Below are 22721 nucleotides of genomic sequence, written 5' to 3' on the forward strand. Positions count from 1 at the left end.
GAGAGCCACTGCCAGTACCTTACTCTTTTGATTACTGTAGCTCTATAACATTTTGAAAACAGGACATGTGATGTCTCCAAACTTTGTTCTCTCTCAACATTGTTTTGGCTACTTGGGATCTACTGTGGTTCCATACAAATTTTAGGACTGTTTTTCTATTTCTGTAAATCAATAAAGCTTTTATAATAAAAATTAAGGAGGTAGACCTATGTATATATTGACATGGAAAGATACTAAAAGTAAAATGTTTCGACTTTAAATTTCTAAGTGTTTTTAAAATGAAGGTAATATATATACGTAACTCTAAAAAGAGCAGTTTACAACAAGGGCTTCTTATGAAAAACCATGTACCCTACACTCAAGAGGCATGCATTTTTGTCCAGTTCTTTAAAAAAATTTTTTTTCTGAGCTATTAAAAAAACTGAATTATAGTACGTTTACAATGTTGTGTTGGTTTTGGGTGTACAGCAAAGTGACCCAGTTATAAATATATATATATTTTTTCAGATTCCTTTCCATTATAGGTTATTACAAGATATTAAATATAGTTTCCTGTGCTATCCAGTAGGTCTTTGTTTATTTTATAGATAATAGTGTGTTTGTTAATCCGAAGTTCCTAATTTATCCCCCTCCCTCACTATTATTCCCTTTGGTAACCATGTGTTTGTTATCTATGTCTAGGAGTCTATTTGTTTTGTAAATAAGTTCATTTATACAATTTTTTAAGATTCCACATATAAGTGATATCATATTTGTCTGACTTCACTTAATATGCTAATGTCTAGGTTCACCTATGTTTTTGCAAATGGCATTGTCATTCTTTTTTATGGCTGAGTAATAGTCCGTTTGTGTACACATATCACATCTTTATTCATGTGTCAGTGGACACTTAGATTGATTGCTTCTGTGTCTTGGCTGTTATAAGCAGAGCTGCTATACAGTGGCAGTTTTCACCATGAGACAGCATGGGTAAAGTATCACCTTCAGGTGAGTTACAGTGCTTTATTTCTTTTACCAGCTACCTATCACTGAATAAGACATCACCCTAGAAATTATCTTAAAACAAACATTATTTTTAAAAACTAAAAAAAATAAACAGTGCTGCTGTGAACATCGGGATGCATGTAAATAGTGCTATGAACACTGATGCATGTATCTTTTTGAACTACAGTTTTTGTCTGTTCTGGGTATATGGCCAGGAGTGGGGCTGCAGGGTCATATGGCAGTCCTGTTTTTAGCTTTTTAAGGAACTGCCATACTGTTCTCAAAGAAGTTGTTTGTCTCGCGAAGAACTAGAGCCTCTTGATGAAAGTGAAAGAGGAGAGTGAAAAAGTAGGCTTAAAACTCAACATTCAGAAAACTAAGATCATGGCATCTGGCCCCATGACTTCATGGCAAATAGATGGTGAAACAATGGAAACAGTGACAGACTTTATTTTCTTGGGCTGCAAAATCACTGCAGATGGTGACTGCAGCCATGAAATTAAAAGATGCTTGATCCTTGGAAGAAAAGCTATGACAACCTAGATAGCATATTAAAAAGCAGAGACATTACTTTGCCAACAAAGGTCTGTCTAGTCAAAGCTGTGGTTTTTCCAGTAGTCATGTATGGTTGTGAAAGTTGGACTATAAAGAAAGCTGAGCACCAAAGAATTGATGCTTTTGAACTGTGGTGTTGGAGAAGACTCTTAAGAGTCCCTTGGATTGCAAGGAGATCAAACCAGTCCATCCTAAAGGAAATCAGTCCTGAATATTCATTGGAAGGACTGAGGCTGAAGCTGAAACTCCAATATTTTGGCCACCTAATGCAAAGAACTGACTCATCTGAAAAGACCCTGATGCTGGGAAAGACTGAAGGCAGGAGGAGAAGGGGATGACAGAGGATGAGATGGTTGGATGGCATCACCGACTTGATGGACATGAGTTTGAGTAAGCTCCGGGAGCTGGTGATGGAGAGGGAAGCCTGGTGTGCTGCAGTCCATGGGGTGGCAAAGAGTTGGACATGATTGAGCAACTGAATTGATACTGTTCTCCATAGTGGCTGTATAAATTTACATTCCCACCAACAAACAGTGCAAGAGGAGTCCCTCTTCTTCACATCCTCTCCAGAATTATTTGTAGGCTTTTTAATGATGGCTGTTTTGACTGGTGTGAGGTGATACTTCATTGTAGTTCTGATTTGCATTTCTCTAATAGTGATACTGAGCATCTTTTCATGTGCCTATTGGCCATCAGTATGTTCATAGTACTGGTTACAAGTAGACATACCCAACTAACATGCTTATTCAACCTGTATTTCCCACCTCTACCAATAAGCCCTGGTCCAAACTACCACTGTCTCTTGTGAGGACAACTGAAATAGCCTCTTGCTTGGCCTACCTTCCTGCTCCCATAGTTGCCCCGCCACAGCATCTTCTCCACAAAGAAGTCAGAATGACGTTTTAGATCTTGTACTCTTTTGCTCAAACCTTTCCTGTCTCAGAGTAAAATTCAAAATCTTTACCTTGACCAGTGAGGTCCTGCATGGTCCTCCACTACCTTTTGGCCTCCTCTTCTCTAATCCCCTCCTGCTCAGCCACATCGCCCTCCTTTGCTGTGCTCTGCACGCTCCAAGCATGCTCCTGCCTCGGGGCCTTTGCAAGCACTGTTTCTTCCACCTGGAGCGCTCTTTCTCACACAACCTCACTCCCTCAGTTGCTTTGTGTCTCTACTCAAATATTACCTGAGAGAGGACTTTCCTCAGAATTTCACTGGAACCTCTTACTCTGCTTTTTCTTCACAGACCTTGTCACTATCTACAGTTTCTCTTTTACTCCATATGTTCAGTTTCTTTCCGTCATGCTTCTCTGCCGTTCTTTAGGGCAACTATCCCTATGTGCATGGTTGCGACTATTGCTGGTCCAGCCCTGGAAGGGAAAGGGCGGAAGAGCTCCCAGGAACACAGGGAGCTGTGTGTTACTTCACTCACGTTCCTCTGAGAAGAAGTTGGTGACTGAGCCACTGCGGAGCTTAGAGCGCTGGGAAGTGCAGTGTTTCTGGACAAATATGGGCCTGCCTTCTCTATTACTAGACAAGGAGAGGATATATTTGATGGACAACTTGTGATCATCTTCCACGATTGATTTAAAAAATTGAAAAACCATTTATAGAATATGTAAGATCTCATATAACTGCAATCTGGTAAACAATACTCACTATAAAAACAAGTACTGCACTGTGATCATGTTTCTTGTGTCACTAAAATTATTAGTAATAATATAATTAATAATTATTAAAATAGTGATAATTATTAGAGAATATTATCACTATCAGGTTCTTCTGCTGTTTCTATCATTCCATTTGTTAGTACACAGGCAGACTGGCTTTTTAAGTTGAAGGCTTGTGGCTACTCACTCCACCCAAGAAAGTTTACGGGTACCCTTTTCCCAGTAGCATCTGCTCATTTTGTGTCTCTGTGCCAATTACATTTTGGTAATTTTCACAATATTTCAAACAATTTCATTATTATATTTGTTATGGTGATCTTTGATGTTACTACTGCAGAAAAGATTATGACTCATTGAAGGCTCAGATGACAGTTTGCATTTTTTAGCAATAAATTATTTTTAGTTAAGGTATGTGCGTTTTTTGGATATACTACTATTGCACAGTTAACAGACAACAATATAATGTAAACATAACTTTTACATGCATTGGAAAACCAGAAAATTTGTATGGGTCACTTTACTGTGGTATTTGCTTTAATCTGGTGGCCTGAAATTGAGTCCAAGATATGGCTGAACTTAAATCTGGACTGTGGTTTTCTGTTTGTGGAGTTTCTAGTTGGTCTTTGCTCACACACATGAATTTCTGCAGCTTCTCTCACACAGTCTTTTGTTCTCTGGATCCAGCATGGACTTCCTGGACTCTTCACTAGCCGTTATCACCGTAGGGACTTGGGATTTCTATTCACTGGGCTTGGTTCACTTTTTCGAGCGTTCCGTGTCTTCCTCTGTATTGATTTATCCCTCATTTCCTGGAGTGCCGTCTCAGGAAACTTTCTAGAATGGGCAGAGTCCTTCCCCTATGTATTTACCATCAGAACTGCTCTGTTCTAGATTCAGGACCATTTCCCTTGAGGGGTGAGGCCACCGGTCACTTGTCTCGGAATCCTGTGCTAAGTGCTCGGCTGTCACTCTGAAATGCCTTACTTTGGAGAGTTTTTCTCCTGAGAAGCTTTAAAGGTCTTCTTTGGTGGTCTCTGTTCATGATGCTCCCCAGGATCTTTTCCAGGTACTCCACCCCACTTTAGAAGGCGCTCACAAGTTGGTCTCAGGTGTGTGTTCGTTTCTTCATCCTGGAGAACTTGTCTGTCTTATTGAATAATGCCCTCGTGTCTGTTTTCCGTGTCTCTCTCACTGGAACTAGCTTTTGGACTGATTCCCTGTATTTCTTCTCTTTTCTATAGTGTTTTAAAATTATTTGTCTTTTTATTCTGCTCTCAAGGGGATTTTCCTGTACAGCTTCAACCATTGTACTTCATTTATTTGGATACTTATTTTTGTTCTCCTTTTGTTCACAGCACACTTTTGTTTCTCTCGACTTTTTAGATGTTAGAAGGCAGGTATAACCCTACTTAAAGATATCCAATTAACAAAACACTAAGAATTCTGTAATACTTTTACTGTGATACATAAATATAAGAATCCTACATAACAAATCAAATCCAGTTTATTAAAATATCATATGATCAAGTAAAGTGTATCTTGGAAATACAAAGGGGGACCTTGGTAATATATTCATCCTTATTAGGTCATATGAGAAAAGTTATATGATCATGTCAAGGGATGTTAAAATTTTTTTTAATTTCACTTCTATTCCTGAATACAACTGTAATAAAATCAGAAGTATAAGAATTGAAGAAAATTTCCCTAGCATAATAATGTATTTCTCATATCAGACTGATACTAGAATTGATCAGACATTGGGTTTTCTTATTAAAATGTTGAGCAAAAAGTCTAATCACTATTATTTGCAATATAATATTTCTTTGGAATTGTTAGCTAATATATTCAAAGATAACAAAAGATAAAATGGCAAAGCATCTGCAGAAGGTAAGATTATCCTTAAATTGTAATGAATTAACACAAACTGTATTCAAAATGAGGCCAATGAGGAGGTAAGTTACAGAAATCGGTGTACTAGCACTTTTCACTTATTTGATGAGCAATGATGAAAAACAAAAAAATTTGTTTAGAGACTATGAGAAACTGTCCTCTCTCACACCACCAGGGACATTGTATATTGTTACAGGCTCTCTGGAGGCCAATTTTAGAGTCACCAAAGGTTCTAAAAACATCCATATTCTTGAATCAGGCAGCTCTATTCCTAGGCATACAAGCTAAGGAAATACGTAAATGGAAAGATGAATGAATTAAAAAAAAAATCCCAATAAAATTGCAAAAAAAGTGTCACTTAAGTGACAATCAGTTGGGTGCTCCTTAATTATAGTGAGACAACATGGGAGTGTGTAGGTGTTTAGAACAATGATGTGGATCTTTGTTGCCATGGAAGAAGTCTAAGCCTGTGTTTCACAGCAAAGTGAAAAGGGCAGAATACAAACTAATACTGTTAAAATTATGTAATTGTATGCCTGTAGAAGAAGACTGAAGTCTGGAATGACATACAACAGATGTGTGTGAGAGAAAGATTTGGTAACACATTATTATCTATTACTATCAGATTGAAAATTTATTAGATTAGCTAGTGACTCATCTAGCAAGAAGAATGAAATAATGGACCCATTCCTTTCTAAAATTTAATATCTTCAAGGGTTGAAAGGGTGAGGGAGGGAGGAAGAGGAACATAGACAAAGCTGGTTGTCAAGAGAACTTTTCACATACTTTATGTGAACAATGATGAGAAACAAAAAATGTGTTTATGAGACTATGAGGACCTTTACAACTTCTGTAGTAGTAGTTTGACTCTAAAAGTAACAACAATAACATGTTTGCCAAAGTATGAGTTAAATTACTAAATTCTACTCTGGATAAATACATAGAAAGTTATTTGTTAAATTTTTAATTTGTTAAAAAATTAATGCAAAGTATATTTTAACTGAGATACATCTAAACTGAAACACCTACTTTGGATGAAATATTTTAAATATTTTAAATGTTAATATATGCCTTTCAGCATTATATATATACACACACAATATACTTAGTTCACTGATAAAAGTCTTATTTTTCTATTGAATGTCACTTATCTGTTATTATGACAGTTGTTTCAAAAAATGTAAGTTCCCCCAACAAGTATCTCCTCTCTAGTTGTGGCTATAGAGAATAAAATCGGGAATTTTATTATACTCGCTCTTTTTCACCTGCATATGGGAGAGTTATCTAACTACACACTTCTCATATTGGCACTAAGCTAATTACTAAAGTCTGTTTAAACATATCTACCTATCTTTTGTTTTGTTGCCTACCTGGGCCTTTTCCAAGCAGGCAGAAAATCTCCAATCAGTCTGTTATCACAACCAGAATGCAAGAGATTATGATTCTGGAGAGAAGCAGAATCAGTTTACATCCTTTTCAGGCAAGAGAAAAGGATACTACTTCACAAGCAAGAAATCTGAGGCTCCCTGACCTTAATTTAAAAAGCCTGCAGCTAATCATCACATTAAAATGGATTTTATGCCAGTTTTTTGTTTCCTCTGTTGTTTTTACAGTTTGAGTGTCCTTTTGGTTACCACAATTACTTGCTGAAAGGCATATATTAATATTTAAAATAGTTCATCTGTAATAAGGTTAAGTCTTATAGTTTAGGTATATTTGAGTTAAAATATTTTGTATTTTTTAAAAATAAAGCTAGTAACATTCCTTGTATTTATCCAGATTAGAACCTAGCAATTTAACTCGTAATTATGACAATACTGAAAACTCCTTGAGGAGCAAAATGAGTTTTTCATTGTAATCTGTCAACCCAAATAAAGAACATATACATTCCACCATGGGTACACTCTAACCCCTCCCTAAAAAAGGTCAATTATTCTTGAAGGAAAGAGCTCTGCCTGAAGCTACACATTTAGCAAGAAAACAGGTCAAAGAACAGATGTGCAGCGCTGAAGAGAATTGGTACAGGTGATCCGGTCAGTATGCAGAGGCTCCAGTGACAGCAAACTGAACTTAGTTTCTTTTCAACAGTCGAATACTTAAGGAAAACAAATCTAATTAACACCATAAGGCAAAATAAGTGATCTTCTAAAGGGTGGTTAGCTTTCACTTAACATTCTACTAAAGAACTGTATTACTGTTCAGTCCTTTGTTCTGTGCCTCTTACACTGTTGGTGGGAATGCAGACTAGTACAGCCACTATGGAGAACAGTGTGGAGATTCCTTAAAAAACTGGAAATAGAACTGCCTTATGATCCAGCAATCCCACTGCTGGGCATACACACTGAGGAAACCAGAAGGGAAAGAGACACGTGTACCCCAAGGTTCATCGCAGCACTGTTTATAACAGCCAGGACATGGAAGCAACCTAGATGTCCATCAGCAGATGAATGGATAAGAAAGCTGTGGTACATATACACAATGGAGTATTACTCAGCCATTAAAAAGAATACATTTGAATCAGTTCTAATGAGGTGGATGAAACTGGAGCCTATTATACAGAGTGAAGTAAGCCAGAAGGAAAAACACCAATACAGTATATTAACACATATATATGGAATTTAGAAAGATGGTAACGATAACCCTGTATACAAGACAGGAAAAGAGACACTGATGTATAGAACAGTCTTTTGGACTGTGTCGGAGAGGGACAGGGTGGGATGATTTGGGAGAATGGCATGGAAACATGTATAATATCATATATGAAACAAGTCGCCAGTCCAGGTTCGAAGCACGATACTGGATGCTTGGGGCTGGTGCACTGGGACAACCCAGAGGGATGGTATGGGGAGGGAGGAGGGTTCAGGAGGGGGAACACATGTATACCTGTGGAGGATTCATTTTGATATACGGCAAAACCAATACAATATTGTAAATTTAAAAAATAAAAAAATAAAGAACTGTATTAGCCAGACCCATTTCAGCTGCTCCAGTATAACTCGCTGCTCCACTACATAAGTTTTGTCTTCAGACACTTCTCTTTTAGAGACAGAGTGGCTTACAGTTTGTGTGTGTGTTACTGAAATGAAACGTTCAATCCAGCTACGGAGATGATGCTCACAGAATGAAAATACAATGTGAGTCTATATATGAGTATACTAAGAGAAAAGTTACCATGGCACTTTCAGTGCCCCAAAAGTTTAGGCTTATTAAGTATTTATTTCCAAGATACTTCTGGTATTATGAAAATACAACTAAATACTTAGGGGAAAAAAATCTCAGTCATGTTTGCTACTTCCATGATAAAAGTAAAAAATATCTATTAATATTATAGTCATGGAATCATTCTCCCTTGGGTAAGTCTAAAAGAAAAAAAATTATGGGATGAATTTGCAAAAGTGTGAAAAGATGTCTTTATCTACACCAAGGCTGCTCTTTACAATTACCTCAATTTTCTAGGTCTATGATACTAAATAGCCATCCCAAGGCTCTGTTGGTTACGTGTATATTAGCATCTCCCGGAAGAAGGAAATGGCAACCCACTCCAGTATTCTTGCTTAAAAAATTCCATGGACAAAGAAGCCTGGCAGGCATAGTGTCTGTGGTGTCTCAAAAAAGTTGGACATGACATAGTGACTAAGCAACAACAATATTAATGTTTAAACTTTCATCTCTCTCCTCTTGAAAATAAAGGCTAAGATTTTAATGACAATACTTAAAATACTGCTCTACTTTTTATCTGCAATTGGGCACTATTAAAAGTTAAAGGCAGTCCTCTCTTCAAAGGAGACACTTATCAGCCAATTGAACTGTAAGGTTTGGGGCCCTTTTAAACCAATGCCTGTTTTATAACTCTAAAAGTATTTTAGCAGTTATTAATAACAGTAGTTATAGAGAAGACCATAGTACTTAAAACATTAGTAACCATGGAACATCTTTAATCTGGTCAGATTACTGATAAGGCAAAGGCATTATTAACTTATCTTTACAAACAACCTTACAACAAGATAATAAAATGCATATACCCTAACATTCTTAGTCACTTAAGATAACTGGTCTTATCTTGAAAAAGCAAAAAAAACAACAAAAAACCCCCCAAAGTTATAAAGGTAAAAGTAAGGGCTGACTTAGCACATGATCAGACTTTAACTCTTAAAATAATTAAAACATCTCACGAAAAATTTTAAGTCCTTTAAATGTGATTTTAAAAAGACCTACTATATGGTAGTAAATACATTAATATACAATTTGAAATTCTCAAAGCAGCTCCTGTCCAAATAAAAAATGACAAGAATGTTTTGTTTCTGAATTAAAAAATGGAAAAGTTTACTGTGAAAAGTAACTTTTATGCAACAGGTGGGTTTTTGGTTTTTTTGGTAGTTGTGCTTATTAATCATTTTGCAGGGTTTTAAAATTGCTCATTATCAAAGACCCAAAAGTATAGTAACAGAATTGAACGTGAGAAATCTGAATCTTTCGTTTCAGAATCTCCTTCAATATTTTAGATCTATAGGATTTATTTTAAAGTAAATAAATTTAGTAAAGAATATTTAGTCATTTATGAAAATAAGGATCATACTGATGAAAATAAAGATGTCTCCATTTCAAATTAAACATTTACTGAATATATAGTACATACCTGGTGCTATAATGGGTACTTTTATAAGATTCTCTGCCCTAAATTTCCAGTGTTAAATCTAAAACTTTCCAGATAAACATTTGGTTTTTTAAATGGTAGGTGTGACTAATCATATAGATTAAATTATATAGGATTATATATTATTTATATTTACAGTATATAAATTATTTTATATATAATTACAAAGTTACATGCATATAAATTTTTTTGTTAAACTTGTGAAAATGAATAGTAGGTACCATCCTTTAAATAAAAACATAATTGGAATATTGCTCATTTAACTAATGCAAACCACCAGTCTACTTATAGCAGTGTGTACTTCAATGTTAAGAAGATCCAGCTGAAATCTAACTAATTCTGATCAGAGAACTAGTGGATTAGCCAAATATTCATTTGGATTTTTCCATAACATCTTACGAACTTTTGGGCCAACCCAATATTTTTTCCCATAGCTAAAGGGGTCACTCTAAACACAAAAAGCTTAAGTCTTCAAACACTAGAATTCCTCACACAGCTGTTAATTGTAGATCAGGGGACCGGCTGACATCTACTTCTTGCCTATTTCGTTAATGGTTTACTTCCAGGTCCTAAAAGGATTGGAGCCTTTCTCCAAAAATAATGTTGGATGTGTCCATGTCTGCCTCTACATAGGTGGCTCTCTCTGGTTTGTCACTCTCCACACAATGCAAATCTGAATGAACTCACATCTGTCACGGATCGACCCAATTCGTGGGCAATCTTTTCCCATCGACCTGGGGTCCCTCCTGGGAACTTCACCATACTTCTTGTCAGCTGGCTGAGGTCCTCTTCTGTCCATTCAGGTGCCTGCAGAACATTAAAGAACAACAATGTTTGCTAAAACATTTAATAAGCCTGTGAAATTACGTATTAGCACCATGCTTTCTGCAAAAATAACAATGTTAAAATGTATCTATAGTTTGAATGAAAGGTCTGAGTTGCATATTTAACGTTATGAATGTATGTTAGAATGAACATCGTTACAATGTTCCCGTATATACTAAATAATGAAGAAGCAGCATTGGGAACCCAAGCTTTTAAAGACATTTAAAAAAAAAAGGTAAGACAGTCGTTTGGAAGGGCATTGTGTGTCACAGATACCTCATGTGAGGTTCCTATAGAAGCTCTCGAAGTTTAAGAAGTTTTTCGCTTTTTTAATGTAAATGAAAATGTGAACAAGTAAATGTACTAATTCCAAATCAGAACTGAGAGAGACAGAATTTTGTGTTCATTCTATGTAACAGTCTAAAAATCATGTTGTCAAGGAGTTTAATTTAGCAAGTGCTAGCATTTCATAAAATTTGAGAACAGAAATGCCTGCAACCAAGACTTAAACCATCCGATCCATGCAAAGAAAGCAACACTTCCTTTTTGAGAAGGTAAACAGCTTCTTAAAAGTTGGTCAAATGGTTAAATGAATATGAAAATACCTCAAAGATTATAAACATCTTATTTGCAAAAGCCAAAATTATAAAAGTGTGCATATTCTCTGCATTTTATTGAGCATTACCACCTGGTGAGAGCCAAAGCTGAGAAAAGCAAAAGAGCATCATCAAATAACATAATGACATTACAATTATTTTATGTCACAGCACTGGTTCCTACCAGAGGCAGTAGCCATGCTGGTGTTATACTAGACTCTAGGAGTCAGCAGAGAGATGGAGGAAGCCACCTTATTTTCCTTTAATTAAAAAGACAGAAGGAAGGAAGGAAACCTTTGAGACAAATACCTTTTCTAATCACCATTTCCGATAATGAACAGGCATACATCAGGCCGTTTGCATTACAGAACCATCAGCACAGAACAACAGTCGGAGGTGAGTGACCCCAGGGACTATCTCCGCAGCCCCAGCACAGCGTCTCCCTGACACTAATCCTCCCTGTCATTCTCCCACTGCGCTCTAACCACACTGACATCCGCCCGCCTCACTGCAAGCTTAACGGGCCCTTCCTGACTTCTTACTGTCTCCCCCAATCAATGGTTCAAGCGTGCTCTTTTCACCATGTCCAAATGGCAGCTTCACTCAGAATCAAAGTGCACTGCCCCCGTTAAAGGGCTTTCCGAAAGGCTCTCCTATTTGCATTCATTTGCAAAGCAAACTACTTTTATTCACTTTGTTCTGCTATCAAGAATGTTCCCTGAAGCAGATAAATTGGCATAAATACAACCTGCCACTTAAGAGTCAGTAAATAATAGCCAATAGTAGGGAGGATTTTATCAATCATTCTATTTTGTATCCACTAAAAGCTGAAAGCCTCAAACATATTCATCAGTACGACCCTTATGAAACATGCATAAATTCACTTCTATAAAAAAGGTGGCCTACACTGAGTATGGTCGTAGTTTCTTTGATATTTAATGAATATCAGAAATCTAACTCTCCATAACAGATCATTTAAGCATGTACACTGAAAATTATTTTTTCACTGTTTGTTTTTACTTTAGGGGAAAAGTATTATTCAGATATTATTTAGAGGGACATAATTGGATTTTCTAGGAAATCATTTTTGCTAAAAAGCTGCAACTTTAATAATTATACCGATTGGTAACAGAAATGCATGCATTCCGAAGACTTTATATATGCTTAATAGTCTAGAGTCATACCATAAAAAGCATCTAGTTGATGCTGCACAGAGATACAGTATTCAAACCGTCCATCAGTGCAATTTCACAGTAAATCAAATCATTTCTGTATTAATTGTAACAAACATTCTTGGAGCAAATAAAATTGTCTAAAATGTTAAAAATACATGCCATTGTTTCATACAGTAAACTAAAATAACATATTTTTAATAGATTGGCCTTCCAAATATGTTGCATGTATGAACAATGGGCATTAAGAATTAACCTAATTTTAATCCCTTGTTAATGGGTCTAAAAGGACTGTGCCACTTTTTTCTGGAAAGGGAAAAATTTAAATCAAATATTTAGACAGATATCCTAAAAATCATCAACTACTTTGAAAATCTTTCCCTTTAGTTTCACTGTTATTTCACAGCCATTTTATTATTAATATTAAAAAACCAGATCAGTAATAACTAGACCATAATCTGAAATATTTGAAGAGAATCCTTTTAGCAGTTCGTTATTCTCTGTTCCAGCCGTACAGCACTTTGCTGACTGTAATTCCTCAGTAATAATCGGCTGTGTCTTTAGAAGCAACAGAGCCTACTGTGATCCAGCTACCACGGCCGCCGTGAGGGTGGCCACAGTGTGAATGTATTCTCCTTGTTCTAATCTGGAGCCAACTGTAGCTGTGAAAGTCAAATGAATGCAGAAGAATACTGCTTTGCCACTTAAAACCACGTATGTGCAATATTACTGAGACACTGGGCCAAAAATTCATCTCTACAGCAAAGTAATGGAAGATACCACATGGTGTGGGGACAGCTGTTGTGACTACACAAGCATTCCAGTTTTGCATCAGAAAAGCTGTGCTCTGGGAATAAATCTCCATACTGGATAAAAAATAAAAAGTTTTCAAAATATTTAATATTTTTATGTGATGGACTCCAAAATAGATCTACTAAAGTAAGAACTGATATAACATTTCAGTTGTATTCTTTCTACCCCTTTGGGATAGATTTTTGCCATAAAACAAGCTATCTTCAAATATCTAGTGCCTTTGAAAATCCGTAATATTCTTGGGGATAGGAGTTGGAGGATGTAGGGAAAGCACGCTATATTTTTAAAGTAACCTATATAAACCTTGGGACTTACCTATAGCTCAGATGGTAAAGAATCTGCCTGCAACGCAGGAGACCTGGGTTTGATCCCTGGGTCAAGAAGATCCCCTGGAGAAGGGAAAGGCTACCCACTCCAGGATTCTTGCCTGGAGAATTCCACGGACAGAAGAGCCATGGGATTGCAGAGCTGGACATGACTAAGTGACTGACACACACACACCTTTCCCCTCACAGAGTTAGACTATAAAATGTTAATTATAAACTACCATGAAATTTATTTGGTACTGAAAACTTATGACCCAATTAAAAATGTTTAATGTACTTATCGCCTTTTCATACTTTAATGACAAAATCTATTTCTGTTTAATAAATAGTAGTGAAACTAATGAATATTTGTTGAAATAACTTATTAATGATCCTTATTTATGCAATTACAGACCTTACAATTTTGGAATGAACAGTTTTCAATATTCAACTAAACTCATAAATGCCCAGAATTTACCTAAGAAATAATATCCTTACATAGCAGCAACCAGTTAAAAATATCAGATATATATCTAATAATGTAGATGGTGTATCTAATGATCCAGTAGCCAGCTACCTTCTAATTCTATAATCTGTACTGACACTGTGTTTTAGAATATGCGTTTGGCTTTCAGCTATTAAATTTTGATTTCCAAATTGGAAAATTGAGCAGTTAATTGACTATATATGTGGATAAACAGTATATTAAAAAACCAAACAACAAAATTAAAAACAAATCACTTCACAAATGTCTTTTCACTCTTAGGAAAAGAAACTCTTCTTTGAAGAAAAGCTTGCAACCTGTTCTAAGGTATTACCACAGTGTTGTGACCCTTGAGGAGCACCACCGTGACCAGGAAGGTCTCCTCGTCTATGATTTAGCTATCTTGCCAAAGGAGAGATGCCCTCTGGATCAGTGATCCTAAAGTGGGGTCCGGTGCCAACCAGCAAACCAGTTTTGTTTACCTCCTGTGACACAATTCAGAAACTTACAGCAACTGAACCCTGCCACCACCACCAAGTGCAGGCTCTTCCTTTAGAGAGTATAAGCCAGTTGTGTTAGTTGTCAAACTAGCAAGGTGACTCACACCAAATGCGAAATCCAGTCCTATTTAGCATGGTAGGATGACAGCTTGGTCAGCTTTTAAAACCTGGTCCTTTACTATAGATGATTTGAGAAACACTGCTCAAGACAATGCAAATAGTTCAAAAAAAATTTTTTTAAGCAGTAGTAAATGGGCCCTTGAGAAATGGACTCAAAGAGATTTGATCTGTTCCTTTTCAAAATATTTTATGCTAAGTGTGGGAGGGATTCAGCTTCTAGTAAAAGATTAGGCAGAGGAACAGCAAAGTGCAGAGCGCCTTTAAGTCTGTCTGGTTCTGTCTGAGGAACAATAGGACCCGGGTGGCTGGAGCAAAGCAAGCAAAGGTGGCAGGGGGAGGAGACAAGGCCCGATGGGCAGGAGGTAAAGTCACAGAAGGGTCAGAGACCACTGCAAGGACTGGGACTCATTAACTCTGCCCGACACACGAAGTCATTGGAGAACTTTTTTTTCCCCCTTTCAGTTGGTTGAGTGCTTATTTTCTTCATTGAGGAAGGCTTACTTACAAACCTGTGGGTCGAGGGGACCCACACAAGCGACTGCACGGACAGTGCTGATAGCTCAGTCCTGCAAGACACCCACAGAGTCACCTTCCTTCGAAGGTGGAGTGAAACCAGGTGTAGGGACACAGGTGGCCCATGACAACCACATCTGGAACCACGGATAATTTGGTTTGTGACAATTTACTGCACAGCCCCAACAGTTGAGTAATGAGGAGTAAGATGGGGGTGTGAGAAGAATCTAAGTCTTTAATGAGAGTACTAATCTCTGCCTTTCCTATTCTGTCACTCACCTTCTGTGGCCATTCAGAAAGGAGTAATCATAAATAAATGTAATCAAGGGGATGGGATATATTTGTCCAGAAATGTTTTTACATGGAAAAATGTGTGAAGTCTTACTTGAAGCTATGATATACAATATTCAAATTGTAACCCAGTGTGTTCTAGAATCATCTTCGTAATTTAATATTGTAATAAAGAGCTGGCTCCATCTTATGATGTCTGATTGCCGAAAGCGTTGAAGTCTCACTTCTGTCTCTTCCCCTTATGCACCACATCTGGGTAAGCTTTTCTGGAAGCCTGGAAGATTGAAACCTTGCAAGTCCCTCCCTGTGTACAAGAACCCTTATCCCCGCCCCACCCCACAATAAAAAGCCCCAAACCAGCCTCCTTTTCTTGCTCTCTCAAGTAATTTTTGGACCAACAGGGAAAGCCTCTTTTGTATCATCTTGGTGTGCATGACATCAGTCCTGACACTGGAACCAAATTTCGGGTGTGGAGGTGGTGACCCTGTCCCCGCTAGGTGGCCACAGCAGCTGGCATTAGAAGCAGGACATTCAAGGGATCACCACTACCTGGGGTTTTCTTCTCTTGCTTTGGTGTACTGCCTGATGCTGCATTTGCTGAGTTCTACCAAGCCTCTGTCATAAATTTAACCCACCACAGTTGGAAGCATCAATGACTGGTGTTTACAGAGAGGATATGGAATCAGGGCCCTCCCTGAAGTAGCTCTGGTCCTGCATCTTAGCCCAGATTCATTTGTGTCTTAGACTGAATTGTGTGTCTTGATTGATGGACTCAGAAAGACCTTGTGACCTACTGGTTGTGTGTCTTCACCAGGCATTGGTCCTGAAGAGGACTTCGGGGATTTGCCTGGTGGTCCCCAATGCAGGGGGTACAGGTTCCATCCCTGGTCAAGGAACTAGATCCCATATGCCACAACTAAGAGTTGGCACACCATAACTAAAGATCCCTTATGCGGCAGCTAAGACCCAGAGAAGCTAAATACCTAAATATTGAAAGATAAAGAGGGCTCAGGGGAAAAGACAGATTGCATAGACCCACAGGGTGGTCACTTGTTTGGGAGACCAGCAGTTCCTGTTTGAAGAGCTGATTTACTGAGATTCACACTCCTGAAAGCAAACAGCTCACTAGGACCCTGTAAGATGCTTTTCCTGCATCTGCTGCCTATGTGTCTTGATCCTCAGATCAGAGGATTAGACAGAGAAACACCCATGGCATCCCTGTGGCACAGCCAAGTTGAAAATACAACCACTGTCATGGCCAAGGACCCTACTCCTGATCACACTGATATGAGGCTCTGGAGGAAGAAATTTATAAATTTGAGCAGTGCAGAGAAGACCTCTCAAGAATATCCAGTAACCACCACCACCACCACCACCACAAAACAACCAAACCAAAACAAACAAAAAACTCTGACACATGGGGAGTTCACTCGCCTACTAGGGTTGCTGGAATCAGAGTTGCTTAAACAGGAGAAGTCTGTCTCCTCACAGTCCTGGAGGCTTGATCTACAAGATCAAGGTGTCACCAGGGCTGCTTCCTGATAAGGCCTCTCCTCCTGGCTTGCACATGGTCTCCTCGCTGCATCCTCACTGGCCTTTCCTCTGCGTGTGCACGCAGGGAGAGTGCACCCTGGTCTCTCTTCCTTCTCTTATAGGGACATCAGTCCTATCAGATTAGGGCCCTGGTGTGACCTCAGGAGCCTGGCAGGCTGTAGTCCATGGGGTCACAGAGTTGGTCACGACTGAGCGACTAAGCACGCACCAAGTACCTCCTTAAAGGTCCCATCTCCAAATACAGTTGCGTGGGAATTAGAGCTTCAGTGAATGAAGTGGGAACACAGTTCAGTCACTACAAGAAAGAAGTGAACAAAAACTGAAATGGAAGTCCACAATGTGGCACAGTCAGTAACGAATTTTACTGAAAAGAATTTCTACAAAAGGATAAAAAGGGCAGATTGGCTTCTGCACATCTATAACACTGGTTCTGAATTAATATTTGCTGAAATATAACAATTGGCAAACCTTCATGGCCTTAATCAATAATGGGGCTCAAATGACAGTTACACTGGGCATCCTGCTAAATTTAAATAAGGTGGCTCCCATAATTGTTGGGAAGTTACTAAACATGATAAAGAGGACAAACAGGTATGCCTTACCTCAACCACAGGAACTACGGTCTTGCCTAAATCCCTAATGATCAGAGTACCCACTGTCCTAAAACATGCCACAGTGGTCATGGCTCTGACTCAGCAAGTAATAAAATTAAATCTTTGTCACTTACAAATTATCTTGATAAAATGGAAACCCATGGACCTCTTCCTCCCCCAGTGAAATAGTTAATATGGCCCAATGTAAATTAAAAGTCTTTAATGATGGAGACCCCTTAGACAAGATGTAGAAGCAGTTATCTTCCCCACTGCTTTGCTATTTAATAGCCCCGTCTGGTCTGCTCTTAGTGTTGGTAAGAATGAATGTGCCTCACAGTGTGGATTACCTCAACCTTAATGGCGTGGGCTTCATTAAGGTCAGTGACCACACCATCGTGATTATCTGGGTCGTGAAGCCTTTGACTGTGTGGATCACAATAAACTGTGGAAAATTCTTCAAGAGATGGGAATACCAGACCACCTGATCTGCCTCTTGAGAAATTTGTATGCAGGTCAGGAAGCAACAGTTAGAACTGGACATGGAACAACAGACTGGTTCCAAATAGGAAAAGGAGTTCGTCAAGGCTGTATATTGTCACCCTGTTTATTTAACTTCTATGCAGAGTACATCATGAGAAACACTGGACTGGAAGAAACACAAGATGGAATCAAGATTGCCGGGAGAAATATCAATAACCTCAGATATGCAGATGACACCACCCTTATGGCACAAAGTGAAGAGGAACTACAAAGTCTCTTGATGAAAGTGAAGGTGGAGAGTGAAAAAGTTGGCTTAAAGCTCAACATTCAGAAAACGAAGATCATGGCATCCAGTCCCACCACTTCATGGGAAATAGATGGGGAAACAGTGGAAACAGTGTCAGACTTTATTTTTCTGGGCTCCAAAATCACTACAGATGGTGACTGCAGCCATGAAATTAAAAGACGCTTACTCCTTGGAAGGAAAGTTATGACCAACCTAGATGGCATATTCAAAAGCAGAGGATGAGATGGCTGGATGGCATCACTGACTCCATGGACATGGGTCTGAGTGAACTCCAGGAGTTGGTGATGGACAGGGAGGCCTGGCATGCTGCGATTCATGGGGTCGCAAAGAGTCGGACAAGACTGAGCAACTGATCTGATCTGATCATTAAGGTCCCCATAGCCAGCCCCACTGAAACCAAATTCGTCCAGTCAGCATCTGGTAAATATTTGGCTCTTGCAGATTTATTGAATATTTTTTGTCCGTGCCTATTTTACCAGTCCCTTGACTGCAGTTTGCCTTTGCCTCCAAAGGACACACTTTACCCAGCCCATATGGGGTACCTGGGCTTCATAGGTGGTGCTAGTGGTAAAGAGCCCGCCCACCAATGCAGGAGATATGAGACACGGGTTTGATCCTTTGGTTGGGAAGATCCCCTGGAGAAGGGTATGGCAACCCACTCCAGTGTTCTTGCCTGGAGAATCCCATGGACAGAGGAGCCTGGCAAACTTAAGTTCACGGGGTCACAAAGGTGGACACGACTAAAGTGACTGAGCACATGGGACCGCCTGTCACTGTACACAGGCTCCGAGGGCGAGCTCTTAACCGCAGCCTGCTCTCTCCAGGAGCTCAGGCGTGACTTATGATCTTCTCTTTGGCACACTCCTTTAGGACATACAGATACAAGGAGCTCACGAAAAAGGGGATGAGCTGTTGCCTCACACATAGGGTGGGGCCCTGTCACCTTGATCAAATTCCTTAGAAGTATTTGGGAAACTGAAGGCTGCTCCATCTATTTGACACTGTCAAGAAATAGCTATGGACTCTCACCACCCACAACTTCTTTTTAGGCTTTATATTCTAGAGGAAACATTTCTCATTTACAACTTGTACTTTATGCTGTTTACTTGCAGACTAGCTCACCTCGAAAGGGGCCCCCTCTAACAAAAGGTTCTAGAATCTGTCCAAATTGTAAAATAACATACTTCTGTTAGTGTCCCCCAGAGACTCCTTCACTGCAGAAGTTTTGGCAACCTTCCCTGGTGTCAGAATACTAGTTATGTAGATGGAATGGCTTTAAAATGGTAAAACCATAAATATCTGGACTACTGAAATTAAACTTTTGGTCTTTTCCAGAAACTGCTTAAAAAATGAAAAAGCCACAAACTGGGAGCAAATATTCATAATATCCAAAAAAAGATCTGATTCACAATTTATATATCCATTCTCCTACTGATAAAAACATTTGAGTAGTTGCTAGCTCTTGGATATCACATATTATTAATATAGTGGTATTTGTGTATAACTCTCAGTGGTCATATGTTTTCATTTCTCTCTAAATACCCACTGGTGGAATTGCTAGGTCCTACAGAAAGTATACATGTCACCTTTTAAGAAACTACGTAAGTATTTCCCCAAAGTATTGTTTTATACTCTAACAAGCAAAAAATTGCTCCAGATCCTCACTCACACTTGATGGTACCAGCTGTTTTATTTTTGACCATTCTGGTGGGAATGAATTTTATCTTCTTGTAATAGTTTGCATTTCCCAGATACCAGATGATCTTGAGTATTTACATGTGTTTAATGGACAACTGATGATCTACTTTTGTGAAGTATGTGTTCATTTCTTTTGTTCGTTTGTTAACTGGGTTGTTTGTCTTTTTATTATTCACTTGTAAGAATTCATTGTATTTTGTGGACACAAGATTTTTGTCAGATATATGTGTTCTGGATATTTTCTTCTAGTTTGTAACTTGTATTTTCATGTAAAATTCTTCAACTTTTATTTTGAAATAGTTTTCGACTTACATAATTTCCATATACTCTTTGTCTGGCTAATAACGATGTTAACGGCTTACGTAACCACTGTGATTACTCACTGTGAGCTTCCAAGACGGCCCTCAGTGATTTTTACCTCCACCTACGGATGCCCTTGTTCAGGCCCCTCCCACGCCTAGGGCTGACTTGTGTAACTAATAAGATACTGTAGGAATGATAGTGTGTGACTTCCAAGGGTAAGTTACAGAAGACACTGTGCAGTTTCTGTCTCGCTCTCTTTTGGATCACTCGGCTCTAGGGAAAGCCAGCTGCCAAAGCACTGAGGACACTCAGGTAGCCCAGGTGGGTAGTGATAGGAAGAGATAGCGTCGCCCTCAAGATCAAAGGGCAAACATTCTTACTGTCTAGTATAGGGGAGATAATTGCCTCCCTCTGTAGGAAAAGACAGTCGTGCTTACTGTTATAAAAAAAAATCTGGGTTCCCTAAGCTCAGGATTCCTCTTCTGTAACCCAACCCATTGGTCGACGAGGGGGTCATCTGCCCCTCTGCCTCACTCTGTGGGAACCAGCAGGAAAATGGCAACGCTCTAGCTACTGCTATTGCTGTGAGTGATAAAACTGTCCTTTATCTCCGGGTGAGGAGTCTCGTGTCTTCTACTGCATCCGTGAAATTGGCAGCTAACTTATTTACTTGCAAGTGGGGTAGAATCTCCAGTTCTTTACAGTTTTGGTAACAAGGATAAGATTCTGCCAGAGACAGGACTTTCTGAAAGAGGAAGCGTGAGAGCCTTGCACAGACCTGAGGGAAGGCCACGGGAACCTTGTAGTGAGTATGCTGGTCAAATCATACAGTCAATGATGGAGGCAAATGGCCCTTCCATTACTGCCTGTTAGCAAGGATTAATCGTGGAGGTGGCTGCGGGCTAAATACCAGGAAACAGGTTCAAGACAGCTGCCTGACAGGTGGCCTCTCTCTTCCTAACTCTCGTCTAGACTGGGGCACTACCTCCTCCACTCTGTTAAATCAGCTTCAGGTCTACACCACTGGAACAGCAAGTACTGAAATTTACTCTAGTGCTGTTCCTGTTCAGGCAAAAGGTTCTGCTCTCTTTCAGATAATGACAGACACACACATCTATAATGACCACGAAAGAAGAGAAATTCATGGGCATAAATCAGGCCAATCATTAGAACAATGTCTGGTTTACTTGGGAGTTCAGGGGGCAGGGTGTGTAACGCTCTTAAGTTGGGGTCCCCAGCCCCCGGCTACAGACCAGCACTGCACAGCAGGGGGTGAGCAGCGGGCGAGTGAGCGAAGCTTTATTGCCGCTCACCTCCCTGGTGTTACTGCCCGAACCGCCGCTGGCATCACTGCCTGAACCTCCTCCCCATCCCCCTGCCCTGTTTGTGGAAAAACTGCCTTCCATGAAACTTGCCCCTGGGGCCAGAAAGGTTGGGGACCGCTGCTCTTAAGGACAAATGGAATAGCTGGGCTCTTTCCTATATCTTGTCGACCTCAGGTCTATTTGGAAATGACAGTAAAAGGTCTTAGAGGTTTTGGAAGTGGGTCACGGCTACTTTGGGCTTCCCTGGTGGCTCAGATGGTAAAGAATCTGCCTGCAAGGCAGGAGACCCTGGTTTGATCCCTGGGTTAGGAAGACACCTTAGAGAAGAGAATGGCAACCCACTCCAGTATTCTTGGCTGGAAAATTTCCAAAGACAGAAGCCTGGTGGGCTACAGTCCATGGGGTCTCAAAGAGACGAACACGACTGAGTGAGTAACAACACAACACAACCCACGGGTACTTTTATCCTTTCAGGGAGATCTACGCAAGACAGATAAACTCTTGTAAGAAACCAAGAATGAGGCCTTGATTAGTATTCAGGTTCTTATTACTTCAGACTGGATTTAGAATGCTGATGTAAGTGACCAACTAGAGAATGAGAAATTAACCCCAAGAAATCTAGGTAAATTTCTGGGATCAGCCTACCACCCTGGACAAGTCCTCAGCCCTTATGTAGAAACTGAGTAAGAATTAAGAGATGTTAGTGATGGGAGAGCAATCGTTCTGGACTAAGGTGAACTCCACAAAGAAAGTCAGCACTGTGTAAGCTTGAGCCAGCCAATGGACACCCCGTGACCTCAGCTAGAAAGCACTGTGGCAACAGCGCTGTGGCTAAGACTCCATGCTCCCAATGCAAGCAGCCCAGGTTCGATCCCGGGTCAGGGAACTAGATCCCACATGCTGCAATGAAGATCAAAGAGCCCACATGCCACAACTAAGACCTGGCACAGCCAAATAAAAAAAAAGATGAAATAGATGGTGTCAGTGACAAGGACCTCACCACTTGATATAGATCACGGGTCACCCAAAACTCTACAGTTGCATTTGGCTTGTCCAAATCAAAACTTAAAAGCACCCTACTCAAATCAGGGG

General features: G+C 39.4%; 1 protein-coding gene across 2 annotated transcripts in view; it reads right to left on the reverse strand.

Annotated features, from left to right (window-relative positions):
* Nucleotides 1-22721, reverse strand: part of DNAJC1 (DnaJ heat shock protein family (Hsp40) member C1) — a 180521-nt gene that overhangs the window by 24244 nt on the left and 133556 nt on the right. For both annotated transcript variants that reach the window (XM_019973029.2, XM_070800810.1), the window contains exon 9: nt 10438-10557. In XM_019973029.2, coding sequence (XP_019828588.2) covers nt 10438-10557 — 120 coding nt within the window. The remainder of the gene's footprint in view (nt 1-10437; nt 10558-22721) is intronic.

This window comes from Bos indicus, chromosome 13 (assembly GCF_029378745.1).
Source record: "Bos indicus isolate NIAB-ARS_2022 breed Sahiwal x Tharparkar chromosome 13, NIAB-ARS_B.indTharparkar_mat_pri_1.0, whole genome shotgun sequence".
Taxonomy (NCBI): Eukaryota; Metazoa; Chordata; class Mammalia; order Artiodactyla; family Bovidae; genus Bos; species Bos indicus.